At 46.3% G+C, this 22,762-nt stretch overlaps 1 protein-coding gene across 1 annotated transcript; it reads left to right on the top strand.

The window, feature by feature from the left end:
- The first annotated feature begins 1,751 nt into the window (after window positions 1-1,751).
- LOC123165942 (tryptophan decarboxylase 1) lies at window positions 1,752-3,686 on the top strand. Its single transcript, XM_044583705.1, has one exon. The coding sequence runs from the start codon at window positions 1,906-1,908 to the stop codon at window positions 3,436-3,438; it is 1,533 nt and encodes a 510-aa protein (XP_044439640.1). The 5' UTR covers window positions 1,752-1,905; the 3' UTR covers window positions 3,439-3,686.
- The last annotated feature ends 19,076 nt before the right edge of the window (window positions 3,687-22,762 follow it).

Here is a 22,762-nt window from a genome sequence, read left to right as displayed (position 1 = left end):
TGTATAAGACAATGAACATAGATGGGCTTATAGAGAAAATTAAACCTAAATTCACAGTAAATTGAAGTAAATTTCAATTTACTGTGAATTTAGGTGAAATTCCCTGTATAAGGGCATCTATTTTCACTTTAAGAGAAGCTCAACAAGGCATAGAGGGACGGGCTTATAAACTGGTGTGAGCGCCCTTCGGTTGGCGAGGTGGGACTAAACACTGGCCGCAACTAGGACCAGCTCTTTAGTCCCGGTTTGTGTTATGAACCGGGACTAAAGGGTGGTGGGCCAGGAGCGTGGACCTTTGGTCCCGGTTTGTCCCACCAACCGGTACCATAGGGGCTGGACGAACCAAGACCAATGCCCCCACGAGGCCCGGCAGGCCCCTGGCGGCACGAACCGGGACCAATGCTCACATTAATCCCGGTTCGTGACTGAACCGGGGCTAATGTGAAAACTGCCCTGTGACCTAAGCCCTGTTTTCTACTAGTGGTAGTTAGACTCCATTATATCAGTATAACTGTGGTAAATTAATTTACTAAATAAACGGTCATTTCTACTTGTTTGCTAAGAAAAGCCTACTGAAAAGCTTATTAGGATAAAATGCCAATTTTCACATATCTCAACATCAGTCAACATCAAGCACTCAATTTGGCTACCTAACAAAATATTCACGATCAGTTTTGCCCAGGACGGTCGACCGACGAGTTGAGAGGAATCAACCACATGCACGCCCACATGAAAAAGGTTCCAGCGGTAGCGATGGATTTTCCGATGTGCACGTACGTCCACGTACACGTGCAACTAGCTCTAGCTTGTTCCATTTGACATTAATTGATCACATGGGCTTGGATGTACCACACGTCTTGAATTGTCTACGAAACGCATGGTCAGATTGTGGGGTCGAAAGGTTGATCGAACGTTGTTTTATTTAACCTGAAAATATGTGTTGACTACACATGCCATCAGATTCATATTGGTACTTGAAAGAACGGTCTGAAGTCCGAACCCTAGATACTTTTAGAAACCGGCTGTTCAATCAAAGTGGTGTGAGAGCTTAAGCAGCCCTCCAGGAAAAAGAAACAGCTTTAAGCAGCCGGAAGGTGGCCAATTAACAAACGGCAGCATGCATAACAGGTGCGACTGGGTGCGGGTGCATCCGTATCGGACGAGACTTGCCGGTTCTCACTTTCTTTCAGTGTAATGTCATTACTTTTGGTACATGCTAGAATAATTACCTTTTGGTCAAAAAAATTCAGCTCTTTCGGTAGTACACAAAACTTCAAATAAATTGTATATTATTCTTTGAATTTCAAAATATTTGATTGGATCTCAATCAAATTAACTGGAAATTATTTGAGAAAAATTTAACTGGAAATTCCGCTCCTTTGGCCGAAATGAAAAGCGATATGACTGATTTTTTTTCTTTACTGAAATGCAATGACTTCAGTAATGACTGAAATTCAAGATTTTTTTGTGTGTGTGTGTGTGTGTGTTGAAACTGTCTTCTTCAAGAGTTGGTCCTGGTCGGCTGGGTCCATGAGAACGATCGTCTGTATTCCGGATTGAAACGCACGAGTTGACCATCCGTCTCGTGTCGGCCGGACCTCTACCTGCCCATGACCATGAATGCACTTTCGTAGTAGCAGCGTACGTAAGGGCGCGCGACCAGGACTCATCCAACGCCCACAACGCCACGCCGCTTCCCGAATCCATGCACCTATATATACCATGCCCCGCACAAAAGACCAACTCCATTCACCAAACCAAGCAGCAAACTAGCTCTCCTCTCCTTCTTCTTCTTCCTCTCCGGCAGCAAAGCAAAGCAAAGCGAGCTAGCTCCCCTTCATCAAGCCAGCAAACCTCACACCTCCTTTGCTCCGATCCTAATCAAGGGTTAAGCCTCCTAACAAAATGGGCAGCTTGGACACCAACCCAATCTCCTTATCCGCCTTCCCCGACGACAAGGCGGTGTTCAAGCCGCTCAACCCCGAAGATGTCCGCGCATACCTCCACAAGGCCGTCGACTTCATCTCCGACTACTACACCAATATCGAGTCCATGCCAGTTCTCCCCAACGTGAAGCCGGGATACCTACAAGATGAGCTCAGCGCATCCCCACCGACCCCTTCTGCGCCGTTCGACGTGACCATGAAGGAGCTCAGGGCCTCTGTTGTCCCTGCCATGACGCACTGGGCTAGCCCCAACTTCTTCGCCTTCTTTCCCTCCACCAACAGTGCCGCTGCCATCGCCGGCGACCTCATCGCCTCTGCCATGAACACCGTCGGATTCACGTGGCAGGCCTCGCCTGTGGCCACCGAGATGGAGGTTCTCGCTCTTGACTGGCTTGCGCAGCTTCTGCACCTACCCACCACATTCATGAACCGCACCAGTACTGGAAGTGGCACCGGCGGTGGTGTCATCCTTGGCACGACCAGCGAGGCAATGCTCGTCACGCTAGTCGCCGCCCGTGACGCGACATTGCGTCGGAGCGGCTCCATCGGCGTGTCCCTCCTGCCACGCTTGGCTGTCTATGCTGCCGACCAGACACACTCCACTTTCTTCAAGGCATGTCGGCTCGCAGGCTTTGACCCCGCCAACATCCGCTCCATCCCTACCGGGCCCGAAACTAACTACGGGCTCGACCCGGCCATGCTTCTCAAGGTAATGCAAGCTGATGTTGACACTGGTCTCGTGCCAACATATGTCTGTGTCACGGTAGGAACCACGTCTTCCAACGCCGTCGACCCTGTGGGCGCCATCGCCGACATCGCCGCCTTGTTCAATGCATGGGTCCATGTCGATGCTGCCTACGCTGGCAGCGCGTGTATCTGCCCGGAGTTTCGCCACTATCTCGATGGCGTCGAGCACGTGGACTCCATTAGCATGAGCCCACACAAATGGCTTCTCACATGCCTCGATTGCACCTGTCTCTACGTCCGCGATGCTCACCGACTGAGCGACTCGTTGGAGACTAACCCGGAGTACCTCAAGAACGATGCTACCGAGTCCGGTGAGGTCACCGATCTTAAGGACATGCAGGTCGGCGTTGGTCGGCGCTTCCGTGGGCTCAAGCTTTGGATGGTCATGCGCACCTATGGTACCGCAAAGCTCCAAGAGCACATCCGTAGTGACGTCGCCATGGCCAAGATGTTTGAAGACTTCGTCCGTGGCGACAACAGGTTCGAGGTGGTCGTACCCAGGAACTTTGCTCTTGTGTGCTTTAGGATCAAGCCAAGTGGAGCCATGACAGAAGAGGATGCCGATGAGGCCAACCGTGTACTAATGGAGAATCTGAACAAGACTGGCAAGGCTTATCTTGCGCACACAGTGGTTGGTGACAAGTTCGTGCTCCGGTTCGCCATTGGGTCGTCATTGCAGGAGGAGAGGCATGTGAGGAGTGCTTGGGACCTCATCAAGAAGACTGCAAACAGTATCATGGATTAAGTGGACGGACCAACTCACACAGAGAGTTCCATGAGCTGCACAAATCCCAATATTTAGGGAATTACTATTATTTTCAAATTATTTTCTTTTCTTTTGGTTTGATCGTGATTATTATATTTTTTGGACAGCAGGTTCTTATTTCGTTTTGTGATCTATGACGACCAAGGGTATATCTGTAGCATATGATTCAAAAAAAAGTGATTATAATCTGTAAAAGGGCTTATATTGAATGAAGAAAAGTTGTTGTTTTTTTTGTTACTATACTTTGGTAGTGAATGAGAAATGCATCCCCACACATCTCGATCAATCAAGAAATATGTACGTTGCACTCATTTGGTTTGTACGGTTCAAGATGCCAGACCAAAGCCATACAATTCCATCTCCATAGGCCAAATTGAAACGTGGTTATACTTGCATCTCTCAATGGTGTTTGGACCGCAACACCAGCAATAACACAGCAAATTAAAACACATGGCCAGAGTTTTGACAGGGACGTAAGTAATTGAGTGATCGACTTAATTTGCGCCCAACATTCGATGTGTCCATATCTCCCTGATATATTATGTTCGATGTGGGATATTTGATATCTACATGTTGTTGCTTGCACTGGGAGAGGATTTGTGACATGCAAGTCTCAGGGCACCGAGTACCTCGTGCGTGTTTTTATTTTTGGCTTTCAAAATTTCTAAAGTTTTATATCTTTGAAAAGTCCAAATTAAGTGTTGTTTTCATATTTTGTGGGCTTTCAAATAATATCCATTTAAAATATGTTTTGATGAACTTTAAAAATAAATGTTAAGTTTCAACTCTTGTAACTTAGTACGAGTGACAGATAAAATCATGATTTTTGTGCCTGCAATCGACCAAAAAAATGTCCTAAAAAATTATTTATGGAACTTGGTAAGAGTGAGCGAGAAAATCATAAGTTTCAGTTCTAAAATCACAAGTTTCAACGATTGAAACTTGAAAGTTATTGTGCCCTTGTGCGGGATCCTATTTCATGAATCGCGAGACGATCAAGCTGCTGGGCAGATGCGCACCCCTGCGAATTTTCAGCTCTGCGATTACAGCTTGAGAAGAGTGAGTAACTTTTTTTTTAGGTAGAGAAGAGTGAATACATTATTCTTATATGACTTGATCGGTACTGACGATAGTTGGCATCTGATCCTGGCCAGCAGCAATCAGTTTGCATGCAATCTCTCTCCACGCGTTACACGCTGCGCGTTTTCCACGAGGGACTCGTACGAGACGGAATAACCCATACCAAACTTCTCGCTCTAGCAAATGATTCTTCAGCAGCCTCCTCAGGCTCCCGTCTGTCAGTGTGTGCCACAACCAGACGCTACAACAAGTACAGAAATAACACTTGTGGCACTAACTGCCAAAGCCCGAACACTCTGGCTTTGATACATGTAAGATTGATCTGGAAGCATTCCTACTCCTCGTCAGGAGCCGCGTGATGTATATTTATGTGTGACAGAAGAGCCCTGTTCGTGGCGTACAAGAAAGAGCCGATCGCTAGGATACAACTCGGTACAGAAAGGAGAGACCGAGATACTTACGAGAGGGAATAGAGATCGATAGTTGAGATTACATGTAGTGCCTGATTCAAACTCTAACACCCTCCTTAATCTAAACTATCCTATATTGAGATTTCTCTTGAACTCTTCAAAAGGCTTTACTGACAAGGCTTTAGTGAAACCATCAGCCACTTGATCCTTAGACAGAATGAACCATATATCCAACTTCTTTTCTGCAACTCTTTCACGTACAAAATGGAAATCTATGTCAATGTGTTTGGTTCTAGCATGAAACACTGGATTTGCAGAAAGATAGGTTGCTCCCAAGTTGTCGCACCATAGACAAGATGTATGACGCTGCTTGATTCCTAACTCAAGAAGCAATGATTCCACCCAAATAATTTCAGCAGTTGCATTTGCTAGTGACTTGTACTCAGCCTCTGTACTTGACCTTGACACTGTGGCTTATTTCCTGGCACTCCAAGAAATAAGGTTTGAATCAAAGAACACAGCAAATCCTCCAGTTGACTTTCTGTCATCACTACATCCTGCCCAGTCAGCATCAGAAAAAGCGTTGACAAGTGTAGAACTAGAGCGTCTGAACTGAAGTCCCAAACTTACAGTGTATTTAATGTACCGTACAATCCTTTTGACAGATGTCCAATGAGTGGAGGTAGGAGCATGTAAATATTGACAAACCTTGTTTACAGCAAATGATATGTCTGGTCATGTTAAAGTCAAGTATTGTAGAGCTCCAACTGCACTTCTATATTTTGTGCTTTCCTCCTCATTAAGTGGTTCACCTTGATATGCTGAAAGTTGTTCTGAAGAAGACAATAGTGTAGGTGAAGGTTTACAATCCTTCATTCCCATACGAGTTAAAAGCTCAGTGGCATACTTCTCCTGATTCAAAACTATGCCATCTTGAGTCTTCTTAACTTCAATACCTAGGAAAAAATGTAAATCACCAAGATCCTTCAAAGCAAACTCTGAACTCAAATCACTCAGAAGAGCATTAGTGGCACTTTGTGAGGAGCATGCAACTATGATGTCATCAACATATATGAGCACAAAAATTACTGTGTTTGCCTTATTGTAAATAAAGAGAGATGTATCTTCTTTGGATGGAACAAATCCAAGGTGCTTCAACTGTGAACTTAACCTTGAGAACCATGCTCTAGGGGACTGTTTCCGACCATAGAGAGCCTTGTCAAGTTTGCAAACATAGTGAGGTGTTTGTTTATTTTCATACCCTGGTGGTTGCCTCATATAGACCTCCTCTTCTAGAACACCATGAAGAAACGCGTTCTGAACATCTAGTTGTCTAAGGCTCCATCCCCTGGAAACAACAATGGCTAGCACAAGTCTTATGGTAGCAACTTTTACAATGAGACTAAAGGTGTGCTCATAATCAATACCATATCGTTGCTTAAACCCTTTTGAAACTAGACGTGCTTTATACCTGTCAATGGAGCCATCTGCTTTTCTCTTCATTCTATAGACCCACTTGCAGTCAATGATATTTTTGCCTCTTTGATTTGGTACCAGGTTCCACGTTTTATTTTTGATGAGTGCACCATACTCCTCATCCATGGCCTTTTTCCATTTAGGATCTCCAAGTGCATCACTCAACTTTGTTGGTTCACCTGAAATACATAGCATGCCATATGGTATAGTGCCGTCTTTTCTTGGTTTGGGATTTCTAATACCTTTTTGTAACCGAGTCATAACCCTTGAAGTAGTAGCAGATTGTTGCTGTAGCTGTACAGAAGGTTGGCGCTATTGCACAGGAGACTGAACGGGTTGGCCAGCCGCAGAAGATCCAGAAGACCCGTCCTCGTGGGACGACACACCAGATCTAGTAGCCTGAGGTGTGGTTTGACCCGAACTGGAAAGGCCTGGGGCGACAGAGTCACCCGGCGCAAAAAATCCCGAGACTGGGGATCCTGTTGATTGCACACGCGGAGAGCAAGGACGTTCCCGCGTCCTCCCCTGTCCCCTGCATGCGAGCTGATGAGACAGATGCGGAACGGGCTAGGGATGACTGACTTTCCTGTCGGCTGGCAGGCGCGCGATGCCGCGCAGACTGCCGCCCGTGATCCAAGGCGGATCGGCGTGCAGGCGTGGCTGGCGCCGCCGAATCCTCCTTGGGTTCCGTGCCTGCTGCTTCTTCTTCATACACATCAAATATAGCCCCGTTTTGTACCGGATTTGGATCATTCTGGCCGTTTTGAACTCCGTTTTCTTCAGGGACCTGCATAGTCATAACACCAGGAGTAGAACTAGATGGAGTATTAGCACATTGGTCAGTAAAATTGTTATCGCCCCCTTGATCAAAATCCGGAAGAAGAATTTCTTTATGAAGGAGAGCGCCGGCATTTGGATGAAGTGACTCAAAAGGGAAAATTGTTTCATCGAAAACAACATCTCGAGATAAGTATACGCTACCAGTGGAGACATCAAGGCATTTAACCCATTTGTGCATAGGGCTATAACCTAAGAAAACGCATCGTTTGGAATGAAACGGAGGTTTACGTGTGTTATATGGTCTAAGATTTGGCCAACATGCGCATCCAAAGATGCGAAGAGATGTATAATCTGGGGTGATGGCAAAAAAGCGAGTAATTGGACTCTCAAATTTTATGACCTTACTGGGATGAATATTGATAAGATATGTAGCAGTGAGGAAGGCTTCATCCCAGAATTTGAGAGGCATAGATGCATGAGCTAGCAATGCTAGTCCTACTTCAACAACATGACGATGCTTTCGTTCGGCAGAACCATTCTGTTGGTGAGCATGTGGACATGGTACATGATGTGAAATTCCAATTTTTTGAAAAAAGGAATTGAGTTTCTCATATTCACCACCCCAGTCTGTTTGCACGGCTAGGATTTTGGAGTTTAACAAGGATTTGCAAATTGCTAAATACTTGAAAACATCGGATTGTTTCTTTAGCAAATAAATCCAAGTAAACTTGCTATAATCATCGATAAAGCTTACATAGTAAGAGAATCTACCAACTGAAGTGGGAGCTGGCCCCCAAACATCTGAAAAGATAAGTAGCAAGGGAGCACTAGATACATTGCTAAAGATGGGATATGGTAATTGATGACTTTTAGCTTGTTGACACGCATCACAAACCGACTCAATACTAGACACATAAGGAAGTTTATTTCTACTAAGGACATGCTGAACAATAACTAAAGATGGATGACCCAAGCGTCTATGCCACTTTGCCGAAGATGGTTTGGTGACACTCCAGGCTTGTTTATTTGACCATGATGAAGAAGATGATGATATGATTGGTTAGAGACCTCCCTCGCATCTCCCTCCAAGGATGACTCTCCTCGTTGCCAAGTCCTTAATCACAAACGAGTAAGGATAGAAAATTATGAGAACGTTGTTGTCAAGTGTAAAACGATGGATGGAGACAAGATTTTTTGATGCATGAGGAACATGTAGAACATTATTTAGATGTAATTTATTTCGGGGGTTTTAACAATTGAATTACCCAAGTGAGCAATATCCATACCAGTTCCACTTGTCGTGTGTACTTGGTCACCGCCGTGGTACCTTTCTCGCATCGTCAACTTGTCAAGCTCCCCCGTGATGCGCTCGGTAGCGCCCGCGTCTGCGTACCAATTTGTGTCAATTCCATAGGAGTTGGTGATGAGATTGGTTTTCTTCTTCTCTTCACGATCCTCCTCATACAGATGCCAGCACGCCCTAGCACCTCCAGCGTGGTACTTGTAGCATATCTCGCAATCGGGGAAATCTCCTTCATGTTGTTGCTGTGCTTGCTGTGGTGGTTGCTGTCGCTGACGCTGCTGATATCCGCCGCTTCCACCCACTCGAACAGGAGAAGGGGAGACCCGATCAGAACGACCGCGGCCCCTATTTCCTCGACCGCGACCTCCTCAGCGAGACTGGCCGCGCCCCATGTACATGGCGTTGGCCGACGATCTGAAACTCGTGGGTCCGTCGCCTAGCATCTCCATCCTCTCGTCAAAAGCAGAAATCTGCGAGAAAAGATCATCAATGGTGATGGAGTTTTTGATAGCGCCGATAGCTGCAACGATAGGATCATAATCCCGATCGAGTCCGGCGATGATATAATCGACCATCTCTGGATCAGAAACTGGACGACCAACAGCAGCTAATTCATCTCCTAGGCTCTTCATCTTGGTAATGAAGGAGTTGCTGGACATGTTTCCCTTCTTGGTGTTGAAGATGGCTATCCTCAGATTGGTTATGCGAGATTGTGACTGCGCAGCGAACAATGTGGTAAGAGCAGTCCATAGATCGAAGGTACTGTCCTTACCGATGACTGGCACAAGGATTTCTTGGGTGAGGGAGTTCAGCAGGTAGCTCAGAACCTGCTGATCCTTCGATAACCACGGACCGTACAGAGGATTGGGTGTTGGGGAACGTAGCAGAATTTAAAAAAATTCTACGCATCACCAAGATCCATCTATGGAGTATACTAGCAACAAGGGGAAAGGAGTGCATCTACATACCCTTGTAGATCGCAAGCGGAAGCATTCCAATGAACGGGGTTGATGGAGTCGTACTCGCCGTGATCCAAATCACCGATGACCGAGTGCCGAACGGACGGCACCTCCGCGTTCAACACACGTATGGAGCAGCGACGTCTCCTCCTTCTTGATCCAGCAAGGGGGAAGGAGAGGTTGATGGAGATCCAGTAGCACGACGGCGTGGTGGTGGAAGTAGCGGGATCCCGGCAGGGCTTCGCCAAGCACAAGTGGGAGGGAGAGGTGTTGCAGGGGGAGAGGGAGGCGCCAGGGGCTGTGGTGCTGCTGCCCTCCCTCCCCCCCACTATATATAGGCCCCCTTGGGGGGGGGCGCCGGCCCTGGATCCCATCTACAAGGGGGGGGCGGCGGCCAGGGGGGAAACTTGCCCCCCAAGTCAGGTGGGGCGCCCCCCACCCCTAGGGTTTCCAACCCTAGGCGCAGGGGGAGGCCCATGGGGGGCGCCCCAGCCCACTAGGGGCTGGTTCCCTTCCCACTTCAGCCCATGGGGCCCTCCGGGATAGGTGGCCCCACCCGGTGGACCCCCGGGACCCTTTCGGTGGTCCCGGTACAATACCGGTGACCCCCGAAACTTTCCCGGTGGCCGAAACTTGACTTCCTATATATAATTCTTCACCTCCAGACCATTCCGGAACTCCTCGTGACGTCCGGGACTCTGAACAACTTTCGGGTTTCCGCATACTAATATCTCTACAACCCTAGCGTCACCGAACCTTAAGTGTGTAGACCCTACAGGTTCGGGAGACATGCAGACATGACCAAGACGCCTCTCCGGTCAATAACCAACAGCGGGATCTGGATACCCATGTTGGCTCCCACATGTTCCACGATGATCTCATCGGATGAACCACGATGTCGAGGATTCAATCAATCCCGTATACAATTCCCTTTGTCAATCGGTACGTTACTTGCCCGAGATTCGATTGTCGGTATCCCAATACCTTGTTCAATCTCGTTACCGGCAAGTCACTTTACTCGTACCATAATGCATGATCCCGTGGCTAACTCCTTAGTCACATTGAGCTCATTATGATGATGCATTACCGAGTGGGCCCAGAGATACCTCTCCGTCATACGGAGTGACAAATCCCAGTCTCGATCCGTGTCAACCCAACAGACACTTTCAGAGATACCCGTAGTGTACCTTTATAGTCACCCAGTTACGTTGTGACGTTTGGTACACCCAAAGCACTCCTACGGTATCCGGGAGTTACACGATCTCATGGTCTAAGGAAAAGATACTTGACATTGGAAAAGCTCTAGCAAACGAACTACACGATCTTTTATGCTATGCTTAGGATTGGGTCTTGTCCATCACATCATTCTCCTAATGATGTGATCCCGTTATCAACGACATCCAATGTCCATGGTCAGGAAACCGTAACCATCTATTGATCAACGAGCTAGTCAACTAGAGGCTTACTAGGGACATGGTGTTGTCTATGTATCCACACATGTATCTGAGTTTCCTATCAATACAATTCTAGCATGGATAATAAACGATTATCATGAACAAGAAAATATAATAATAACCAATTTATTATTGCCTCTAGGGCATATTTCCAACATTGGGCTCTATGGCCGTGGTTTTGTCCGCCTTGGCGACTTCTACTGTCTTTGCGGCATCGCTGCCGTCGAGGAGACCGGTCACTTGCGGGCCTCGCAGTGCCGGCATGACCTGCGCCTTCCATAGGAGGTAGTTCCCCCTTGCGTGCTTCTCTGTTGGTGGAGCACCGAGGTTGAGGCCGACGGCGCTTGAGCTCGTAGCCATGGCGATGGAAGGGTGTTAGGGTTTTGTTTTTGCTAGATGATAGGGAAGAGGCTTGGCTCTGTATACCATGTAAGATTGATCTGGAAGAGTTCCTACTCCTCGTAAGGAGCCGCGTGATGTATATTTATGTGCGACAGAAGAGCCCTGTTCGTGCCGTACAAGAAAGAGCCGATCGCTAGGATACAGCTCGGTACAAAAATGAGAGACCGAGATAGTTACGAGAGGGAATAGAGATAGATAGTTGAGATTACATGTAGTGCCTGATTCAAACTCTAACAATACACACGGTTGAGGCCGCTGGATGGTGGAGACGACCCTCATACGGATCTCGGGCCTTCCCAATTCTTCCCATATGCACAAATTTAGTGTCCTTGCTCACGCGGACGACTTCTGCATCTTTCTCCCCCACCAATAATGAAGAGATTCTCTTTCCGACTACATGCACTAAGCATTTGCTAAACTGCAATATGAATGCAAGACTCGGACTAGAATTGAGGGCTATGTTGCAGGAATTTGATTTACGGCCGAATTGTTGTTAAGTCCACCTGGAAGGGGCAACAAAATGGTCCACTTCTCTATTCAGTTCCTTCTAAAATCTCAGCCCACACTAGCAAATAACATATAATCATGACCTTTAGCGCCAAGACATACCACTCATGACCTAACACCCCAAGAAAGTTAGGTGGACACAAACTGTGGTAATGTTTTAGAGATATATAACAAGTCAGGCTGGTCGATGGCCACAACTTTCATTAAAACAACAGCACAGTAAGTGTGAAGGTACGTACTAAGTGGATATAAGTGTGTAACTCATGAGGCAGAGTAGCAACAACCGGCAATGTTTTAACCAGGCAACGGTCTAAGCATGCCCAGTTATATTCCAGCAATAACAGGCATCTAGTAATTACATGGAATTCAAGAGGCGTTGAGGCTGCAGACAAGCGACCTGTTGTGTCGTCTAAGTCATCTTATAACATATACTCCATCCATCCGGAAATACTTGGCACTCAAATGATGCATCTAATAATTCCGGAGAGAGGGAAGATCAAACCAAAACGTGATCATGGTTCATCAAATCTGGATCACTGTACATTTTGTACAGCTGGGCTTCAAATGTATTCATGCATGCAGAGCGGAGGATCAAAAGCATGCACTTAAATGCCCAAACTCTTTTGTTCTTCTGCAAAAAGACTAAATGACGTATATTATGTAGCACAAACCCTTACAAAAATGCTCTTTTAGAAATTGAAAAACCCATTAAGTGCTTGCGAGTGCCGAAGTTCAGTTCCTCCTACTGCACCGACAGCGCGCCTTGAGCAAAACTCGTTGCCGTCTGCCCCCGTCAGAGCGGAGCAAATTTGTCGAAATCCAGGAGCTTGTATAAGAAGCAGTCAGGAAGTCGACAATTTAGACCAGAAGACACAGACGGTCGTAATCTCCATAGCAAATAGCCGCCCCGGAGAAGAAAACACCGGAGAGGGCCTGTAGAACCACCGAGGTCCAGCCAGACAGAATTGGTGAACACAAATCTCACAATCTCCTCGACAGGGCCGAGACTGGCAACGTTGGTCAGAATTGGAGCCGACATACTGAAACGCACATCCACGTTTGTCTGTGCTATTGGAAAGCGTCACCTACACACAACCTACTAAAGAAAAAGACAGACCCGGAGAACAAGATCTAGGAACACACAATCTTTCACACACTTCATCAGTGTCAATGAGAGACCAAACGCTAGAAATTCCTAACCCTACCACCACTAAGCCGAAGCACTGGGGCCCACCCCTCCGGTCACCGGAGCGACCGACCTAGGGAGAGGGGGGCCGTGGTCTCATGGGGGAACTTGTAGATCGGCCGGCATGGTCCTGCCTATGTTGAACGAGCAAAGGAAAAGACTTCAGAGGTGTCGCTTCCGTGTGTGCCGAGTGTGGCTCGGCTGGCGCCGGAGAGAGTTCCCATGGGCGCTGCAAGAGCTCACCTGGGTAGTACTGAGTGTGTTTGTGAGTACCTCCATGTATGTGATCAAGTCTTCGTGAGAAATAAAGCCAAGATGTAGGCGTTTGTGTGCCGCAACATTCGTCGCCGGCAAAACTAGCTTATCTACTGTCTGCTTCTTCGTCTATCTCTGTCTGGCATTTGTGTCGCCGGGAGGCTGCTCGACCTGTGTCGCCAAAGAGTGTTTGTTTACCCCAACAAAGAACGGCCCGTAAATTGACAAGCTCCTTTTGTTATTCGTATTAGTAACAGCTATGGATCTCTGACCATCCAAAGCACCTTCTTCCTCCTCAGCTAAGTCACCGCATAAGTTACTCGCTGTTGGAAGAAATAAATCATGAAGACTGTAGTCCTCAACGTTTATCTGAACTATAGATTTGTTTCAACTTAACTACCACCCACTACACCCATGCATCTTTTATTTCGGGAATAGAGGCGGCAAGGTCCTTGCAATTAGCACCAACCGAAAGTGCCAACCAAGCTGCCCGTAAGCTATAGACCCAGTTCTTTTGGCCGATACTCCCAGACTCTTGAGAATCAGACCTCCCCCAGCTTCTCTCGGAATCTTGAACCCATATATTTTTGACAATCCTAGCTACTAACTAGGATTCTTGGAGAATCGGCTAAAAGGACTGGGCCATAATCTCATCCGAAATTGACAAAACGGACAAACATCTTGCTAAACTGCATTTAGATATGTCATGCCCAAACCAGTGTGTGGCTGCTCTCATTTGCAACCACGTGTTTTACCGCCGAAATTACAAGTGTGCACCAATAGGAACCTAGAAGATGGTCCATATTTTCGTTCAGTATCTTCTAAATTCTCAGCTCCTCAAGTGACACACTAAAAGTTCAACGCAGAAGCTGAAACCTCATAACCTGATAACTATCAGAAGGCGAGCGAATACCAGCTTGCCAAATGGTCTAGAGATGTATATAACAACGCACGGCAGGTCATGACTAATATTTCAGTTAAAGAAATCACACGACAAATGTGATGATGTAGTATGGGGGCAACTCATGAATCATGAGAAGAAACGATTACAAGCCTGGCCAGATCACAATGGAACAAGGGCATGAAGGGCCATAAATGTTACTCCCTCCGTATCAAAATATAAGACGTTCTTATAGGCTAGTTTAGCCTAAATAACGTCTTATATTTTGATACAGAGGTAGTATATTCCAGAGCACTAGTGCCATGAGCGCTAAGGCTCCAAGGCAACATCAATTGGAATAGTCTAGATTTACAACCCCAAAAGTTAATTAAACTCCAGGTTAATACCCATAGTCAACTGGGAGCCGTATATCGCATGCCCTGGTTAAACTAGATGAGGTGAAATGGCAACCGCGGCACCTGCACGTCGTTCCAATTTTGGAAGTGTCTTGAAGCACTTTACTCATAGTCTGTATGCTGTCATCGAGCGTGGTTGATGTTGATTGTTGTGTTTGCATGCTTGAGTTCACTTCAATGGGACTTTGAAAGGTCGCCTTTTTTTTGTCATTCTTTGTGTGCATACGTGGTTGTTTGTTGTGTACATCCTAGTGATGAATACGTCGGTGTGGGCTTGTCATGCTTGTATTTGCTTGACTTGACATTGTGAATCAATAAAAAACACCTTTAACAGAAAGAAGTAGACGAATGGAAGCCCGCAGATGAGTTGTGACAAGCCAGAGACAAAAAACCTCAAGTTCAGCCAACAACGAATTACACGCCAACCATCACCATGATCCAAGCTGTACGCCCATGATGAGAACAAATCATGGCATGCACATATCATCAGTAAATTGAAATTAAGATCAACAGAATACATCAGAATTGAAATAAGATGGGCGGTACTTTGCATAGTACTTGAAACAACCACGTAGCCACCTTCATGCTTCCCACATCGGCTGCATCTTTTTCAGTTGTATAGATACATGTTTTATGATGCAATCTGAAGCACAATTCTTGCGGCCAATCATTACTGAAACTTCCTTTGCCAGTGCCAATCCAAGGAATTAAGAGAAAAATGAGACAATTCTGCTATAAGTGCATCTATCCAACTCATGCCCATCTTCCTCGCGTCTTGCGCGGTTATTGTAAAAATATGTTACACGTGTTGCATGTTTTCACACAATCGTCGGATGTCACATGCCAACAGCTTGGTATGGTGAATATGGATACATCATGCCCGAATTGGTCTATTGTTACTCTGGTTGCCAACAGTGTGTTTAACGGTCAAAGTTTTATGAAGTGTGCACCACTCTGGGGGACATCAACAGGATGGTCCACATCTTCTTTCGGTTTCTTCTAAAGTCTCAACTCTTCAAGGAAGCACATCAAAACTGAAGCGTTGAATCTTGTTCAACTCCTCGTGGTATTACGACAATGGGAAGGGGAGTGAATAGAACATAAGCATATATATATCAAATGGTCTACAGATATATAACAGGCCAGAGTTAGCGACACCCAAAACCTTTGTTAAACAAATCACACAGCAAGTGTGATGTTGCAGAATTGTGCAACTCATGACTTGTGAAGTAACAGTAACAAGCATGAGAAGTTCACCATAATGCAACAAGGGCATGAAGGATCATACATGTTATACTGCAGGGCATTACTGATGTGAGCACTAAGGATCTAAGGCAACAACAGTTGTTATCGTCTAGATTTACACGCCCAAGAAATTAATTAAGCTCCTGGCCATGTGCACGGTTGATCGGGAGCTGACGTTGCATATCACGTAGCCTGGGTAAGTAGTAGTTGATTTTAAGCTGATGGATGCGCACGGTCATGAGCCAGACTGCCAGAGACCAAACCTCTACGTTTAGTCTATAATGAACCACTGGTCAACCATTACCATGATCCAAGTAGGACGTCCGTAATGAGAGCAAATCATCGCATGTACATCTGGTCTATGAAGTGAAATTAAGATCATGGAAACTCATTACGGCAAAGGGTGCTAGATTTTGTTTCTCGTCTGACTGTGTGCTTGGTCACTCTCGAGTCTTGAATGCAACACACAAATTGTAAGTGTGACCCGTATGTTTCAAGTTCTTTTTTTTTCCTTTTTTTTCATGTTTGTAAATATGTTCTCTATATTTGAAAAACATGCAGGTGTTTAAAAAATGCATTATAAAAATGCTCAATATTTCATAAAAATATATTTGTGGGTTATAAAATTCTTCATGAATTTTATAAAAATTCACATCTTAGCTTTTGCAAAATATTACAATAATTAAATTTAAAATTGTTCACGAATTTTATAAATGTTATCAAATGTAAAAATGACTTAAGTTTCTTATAAATAGTTGTGAATTGTAAAGTTTTTCAAATATTGACTTTTTTGATGAAAAAGGTAAACTTTTACAAATGTTCAAGAATGTGAAAAAAACCAATCAAAAACTAGAGAAAACCACAAAAAAGTCCAAAAGAAAACCCATCTGGTGGAAAAAGTTGGGCCTCCGAAACTGAGAGAAAAGAATGAAATGGCCATCCCATAGCTAGCGCTTCCCCACCACGCCAATTAGACACACAATTAGTTGTATAGGAGCTCTCCACGAGATCACTAATTAGAGGGTGCCCCTTGCATTAGGTCACTCACACATTCTCTCGTGGTGATAAACACACACTGCATGCCTGACATTTATCACAACCCTGGAGTTTTACATTTTTGTGTCGATTCATTTTTTCAAGACGTTTTATCTCTTGAATATTGGTGGCAAATCACGAACACTTTTCACCATTGGGTTTATCTTGTCAAGATTTTTAAAACTAGACCCCATGTTGATAGGTTTGAACAAACTTCTTTTTCTTGAAAAAGAAGGAAATTCAAAAACACCAGAAACAGGAAAAAAAAAAAAAGCAGACCGGAGAAAACCCAGAAAAAGAGAAGAGCCAAAATACGAAAACAAAAACCAGAATCCCTAAAAAACCGGAAGCACAATTGGGCTTTTCACTTATTTTTAAGAGCATTTATACTTTTCACTTTTTGGGAACCACAACTGTGCTCCCCAAAAACACACTTATGTTACATTTCACTTTCCGAGAAGTACAGTTATAATTCTCGCGGACGCAAAACTGTGTATTCCACTTTTTGAAAAGCACAACTCTTGGAAGCATAGATGTGCTTCACGCCAAAACACAGTTGTGCTTTGCCGTGAAGCACGGTAAAAAAATCATGAAAACCAAGAAAAATTCAAAAACCTGATTTGTTTAAATCCTCAAAAAAGGTGTGCAAAATTAAAAGAATGTGAGATCCTGCAGGTGCGCCTACTTCTAGACATGTGGCACCCGCTAGACAAACCAAGTGACGCGCTCCCGGTGCACCAAAAGTGTCCGTTGGGTTTCATCCCAAAGGGATACCCTCTCATTAGTTGCACGCCAAGTAGTAGCCAATTGGTAGATATCACACACCTTTCCAGCTTTAATTATTTACGTGGGCAAGTTCATGTAAACTTAAAATATGTGAATTTTATAAAATTTTCAAATATATTTTAAAATTCCTGGACATTTTTGAAAATTCACAAACATTTTTGTGAAATCTGGGTTTTTTGTATGGTCCTATCGAACCTTCATGGATGGAAACTCATCTTAAAACCAAAAGCCCATCCTGCAAACTAATTGTCCTAGTGCGCCCAGTTCTGGACCGCATCATGCCACCCTATGGACATTTATCGAGTAAACTTCAAATTTTTTTTCTGCTAAAAAAATATTGAAAAAATAGACACCCTATGAACATGGTCGTCTGATTCTCAAAAAGAAAATGGACATGGTCGTCTGCTACCGAGCACTAGTGTTTTCCAAAAAAAAGTTCATAAAAATAAAAAAATGTTCGTCTTCAATTTTGTTCACTCTTTTTAAAAATGTTCGTACTTTGACATTCTGAGCTATTTTAAAAGATGTGAACATTTCTTTGAAATTTATGTACAACGTTTTGAAAATAATAATATTTGTATCTTATGAACAAAATTTGAAAAGGCAATCATTTTTGGAAATTTTGAAGAAATTTTTAAAAGAACAAGCATTTTTTGAAAAAGAAAAAAGAAAAAATAACGAATAAAAAAGAGAAAAGAGAAAAGGAGATAGTGGGAAAAGGATCGGTTCAACAATGGGCCTGCCTAGTAAAACCAGGGGCTTCGGCCAACTAAAGAAGAACAAAAAGAAAAAAAGAAGTAAATAGAGAGGTCATTAGTTCAATTCTCTCCGAACAGATAGGTCATTAGTTTGATTTACGTCGCCCGCAAGTTGAGGGCGACGTGTACGTACGGGCGGTATGTACATAGGCTGCGTATCAGGGCGGGCGACATATTTTTATAAAAGCCATCCTACCCTTTATTATAAAGGGGCATGGAGAGATCTCCTCAATGATGTGTTTAGGGGGGGTGGGGGGGTTATACCAACGTAGAAGTGAACAATAATTAGTTTTTGTAAATGATGAGAAGATATTGATTGTCGAGAAGGGTGTTTCCTTGAGCTATGTTACATCTGGTAGTTTGAGGTAAAAAATAGTATATTGACAAATAATTAGTTCCCTTCTTCACCTGCGTAGTGTTTATATTCACTGAGCAATGATTTATTCACCTTTTTCATGTTCGACCTGTTCAGCACCAAGTGAACATGACTCTATTTGCTCTCTTGCACAATCATGGAGTTATAGACAGAACAAGAGATCAATTTGCCTCTGTTCTCTAAACCATTTGATCTTGTACAGTGTGTTATTCTATGATGTACTTTGTCTTTCGTCTTACTGGCAAGCCTTGTGCGTGCAATATTATTACAACAGCTTGCTTAGTTCACGAATTAACATTTTTTTCGCTACTGACAGAGCTAACACCAGAGATTGCTCAATTGGAGTAGAACACCCCTCATGGTTTTACCCGTTGCTATACTATCAATATTCATTTCCTCGTGGCACCTAGGCTCCGAGGAAGAGGCTCTTATTTACTTTCGGTGCTGTTTGCAGCACCCTTGCCACATTAATGTTCCTATTGAATCTTAATTTGTTAAGTCTAGCAAGTCTACTACATAGCACTCTCGTTCACTCTTCAGGATTAATCACCATATATACACGTATTGCTTCACACTCAAACTATTTTTGGTTGGCCTGAATCAAGCTCTTGTGTCTGCGCCTGCCACTGCAAGAATTTCAAGAATTACACAAGCATGTGACATTTGCAGGGTTTACAGTTCATCTCAATCAAGATAATTGCTGAACAAATCATACACTTGGGCTTCCAATGTGGTCTAGCTTGCTGAGCACCCCGTGCTATGTTTATAACAACTATTTATGAAGTCTAACTTCCTGGGTTTCCCCGATGTGGGTGTCAAAATTGAGTTTCAGTTTACTCCAATATCTCACATGCTACCGTGACAACATAACTTTCACTAGAACAGCTCAAAGCAGTTTACTAGTTGGATGAGGATAGATGTACATGACAACATCGACCTGCCAAATGAGAGGAAAAATGTTCGGAAGTTGTAGCAATATATAGCGAGGAACAGAATCCAGTCTTCACCTGAACCAACAATTGACTAAGCGTGATGGTGAATGGTATAACTCACGAGGTATGCCATATAGCATGACCATGAACCAACAAAAGCATGACCGAAGAGAGAGAGAGAGAGAGAGAGAGAGAGAGAGAGACGTTTACCGTATTCGGGTGAGTTAGGCATCTCCAACGCGGACCCTCAAACCGCGCGCAACCGTCTAAACTATATGGTTCGGTCATGTTTTGCCATCCAACGCAGTCCTATATCGGTCTGCTCAGCGGTCGGACTTCATTTTTTCGCAAACTAGAAGCAAACCGAGGAGGGCTTTGCGGGCGTTCGGACCGCTACCACGGAACCACCCGACACCCCTAGCCCACCCAAAAAACCTCCCGCCTCCTCCTGCACTTACTATCCACCGCATGCGTCGCTTCCCATGTGGTATTCATGCCGGACCAGAGCACGTATAGACCGGCATTGAAGCCATGCGACAATACCAATCAGGAGGGCAGCGCTAATTAATGCAACCTCTCAGGCGTCACCGCTTCAACACAGACGCCGTGTCCCGAGAAACGAACTCTGGCCGTTGCGCCACATTGGAGCTGGCTGACATGGTGGCTTGGCCGCAGCTATATAAGCCATGCTCCGGCGATGGAAATCCACACCTACCCCTCTTCGAGCCCATTCTCCTCCTGCGATGACGAAATCTTGGCATTCTGCGACTGCAGTTGCCGGCGGCAGTGGATCTTCATTAGACTCATGGTGTAGTCGCCCTCTGGGGCCCTAAGCCTCCACGACGGCCGGCTTCTCCGACAAGGAGGAGATCGTTATCTTTTCTGGCGACGAAGAGGACCAGGCGCCGCAGCTGCAGCAGCCATGCCTGCTCATGTAGGCGCTCTGACGGACAAGGAATTGCTTCGTCAGATGGAGCTGATGACGGAGCTATAGCTCCGGGAGTGTGGCAGGACGCCACCCTTGCCGCTGTGTCCCATCAAGGAGGATCCGTTATCTCTACCGCACTACCGCGTAAACGAAGAGCCCACATCACCTCTTTGGCAGGTGAATGAGGAGCCCGTGTCCTGCCTACGCAACCATGGCGTCGTCCAGATCGGACGCAACATCAAGGAGGAGTTGGCTTCGCCGGCACGCAACCGTGACGTCCAAATCGATTGCCGCGTGAAAGAGGAGTCGGCGTCGCCGCCAACTCACAGCTGGTTTGCCCGGAGCGACCGCTCGGCTTCACTATCGCCGCAACCGCCACGACTAGTTTGTCAAGGACTAACTACCGCCCGTGATCGGCAAGGCATGCAAACGCATCCTCCACTACCTCTGTGGCAGCGGTCCCTTGGGATTGCGGGTCGTCGTGTCAGTAAAAGGCGACAAGGCAGGCGGTGCGGTATGAGCGGCGCAATGCTGCTCGTCGCTCGTGTTTGCCAAGTCGGGCTTGGTACCGAACTGGGTCCTCAACGACACCGACCTTGCTGCCGCCTAGGCCGTCGACCTCTCCATCACCTCCGCGGAGACGTACGTGTGCACCGCCACCGCCTTGACGGCGAGCTCGCCAAGATCAGCGAGGAATTGGCGATTAGCGACTCCTCTATCAATGATGGTAGGGTCAAGGGCGTCGTTGGCATTTGCTGCGGCGGTCCTTCGCACAGCGCAAGAGGAAGAGGAGAGGGTCATCTGCAAGCACCTGGCAGCGGCTCGACAAGGCTACCATGGCGAACCCTTGCCCTTCTGCCGCTGGAGGGATGACGATGACATGAACGGCCACGACAGTGCGGTTGAGCATGGCGGCAATGCGAACGTGGTCATCGTCCGCCAAAAGTTGTAATTTTTTTCTATTTTAACCGAAGTAGGCCGTTCTATGTAAATTATGTCCGAACATGAATGAAATCCGTCATGTTTGCTAAGATTTGCCCCGTTTGTTAAATTCTAGTATGAATTGTATGCCGATACGGTTGGATGGCCGGCTCTCGCATCAGTGTCCGCGGACTGGGCCCCCCGTCCATGGACAGAAGCGGTGTACGGTTTGAGGGTCAGCGTTGGAGATGCCCTTATCAAAGGTTGCTGAACTTTCTTCCCATAACTATTGACTCTTCATTAGGTGGTTCCCCGGCCAGAGCACGCCGCTCCTCAAGTTGTTCTCCGTGTAGACTACAAGACGGAGAGGGAGGCCCCTTTTCGCCTCTCCCCTCGCTTCTCCCCTGCGAGCGATCGAGATGGAACCTTAGCCGCTAGCCACTCTCCCCCTCCTTCCATCCCCCTAGCTTGTCGGGCAAAGCCCTGGTGGCATCGGCAGCGGCGAGCAACTTCTCCTCCCCGATTCGGCGCTAGGGCTGGCGCGGGGCGACCTGGCTGGATGGGTCACCACGCTCACGTGCGGCCGGAGGCGCGGCGATCTACAAGGGGACGCGGGAGACAGCGACATGTTCACGGGCCTAATGCGTAGCGGCTACGGGCGGTGGGTCCTTGGCGGATGCGTGCATCCCCAGGTGGCCCGATTGGGCAACCTGATGGGTGACGCGAGCAGCGGTTGGCATCCCGATTGTCATCCATGGTGTGTTGGCCGCCTGAATTGGTGGTGGCACGTTGGCCTCATCCCGGCCAAATCTGGCGGGGCGATGGTGGACGGCCCAGGGCTAGGGGCTCGGGGGTTACGGGGGCGTGATGCGAGCGCGGATCTGGCGGGGCAGCGCGTCCGTCACGGTGGTGTGGCTCGGGGCTTCTCGGGCGGCTACGGCGGTGGGTGTGACTCGTTGCATGCTATTTCTGGGTGGCAACATGGATCTGGCCAGTGCTGATGGCGGTCGACCTAGTCCTTGTTGGTGCTTGCCATCGCATTTGTGTCATTCTATCTTCCTGCTATGTTGTATCGTCGGTCCAAGCGAGTTGGTGCCCATGTTGCTGCAGTATCATTGGTCGGAGCGATGCCGGTGGCCTCTGAGCTAGTCTCTACCAAGGCCGGGGGATTAGTGTTGGGGCTTGCTCAGGAGTGATCGTCGGTAGCTACTAGG

The sequence above is a fragment of the Triticum aestivum genome, chromosome 7D, assembly GCF_018294505.1.
Source record: "Triticum aestivum cultivar Chinese Spring chromosome 7D, IWGSC CS RefSeq v2.1, whole genome shotgun sequence".
NCBI lineage: Eukaryota > Viridiplantae > Streptophyta > Magnoliopsida > Poales > Poaceae > Triticum > Triticum aestivum.
Note: the sequence above shows the minus strand (reverse complement) of the source record. Positions and strands in the feature narration are given on the sequence as shown.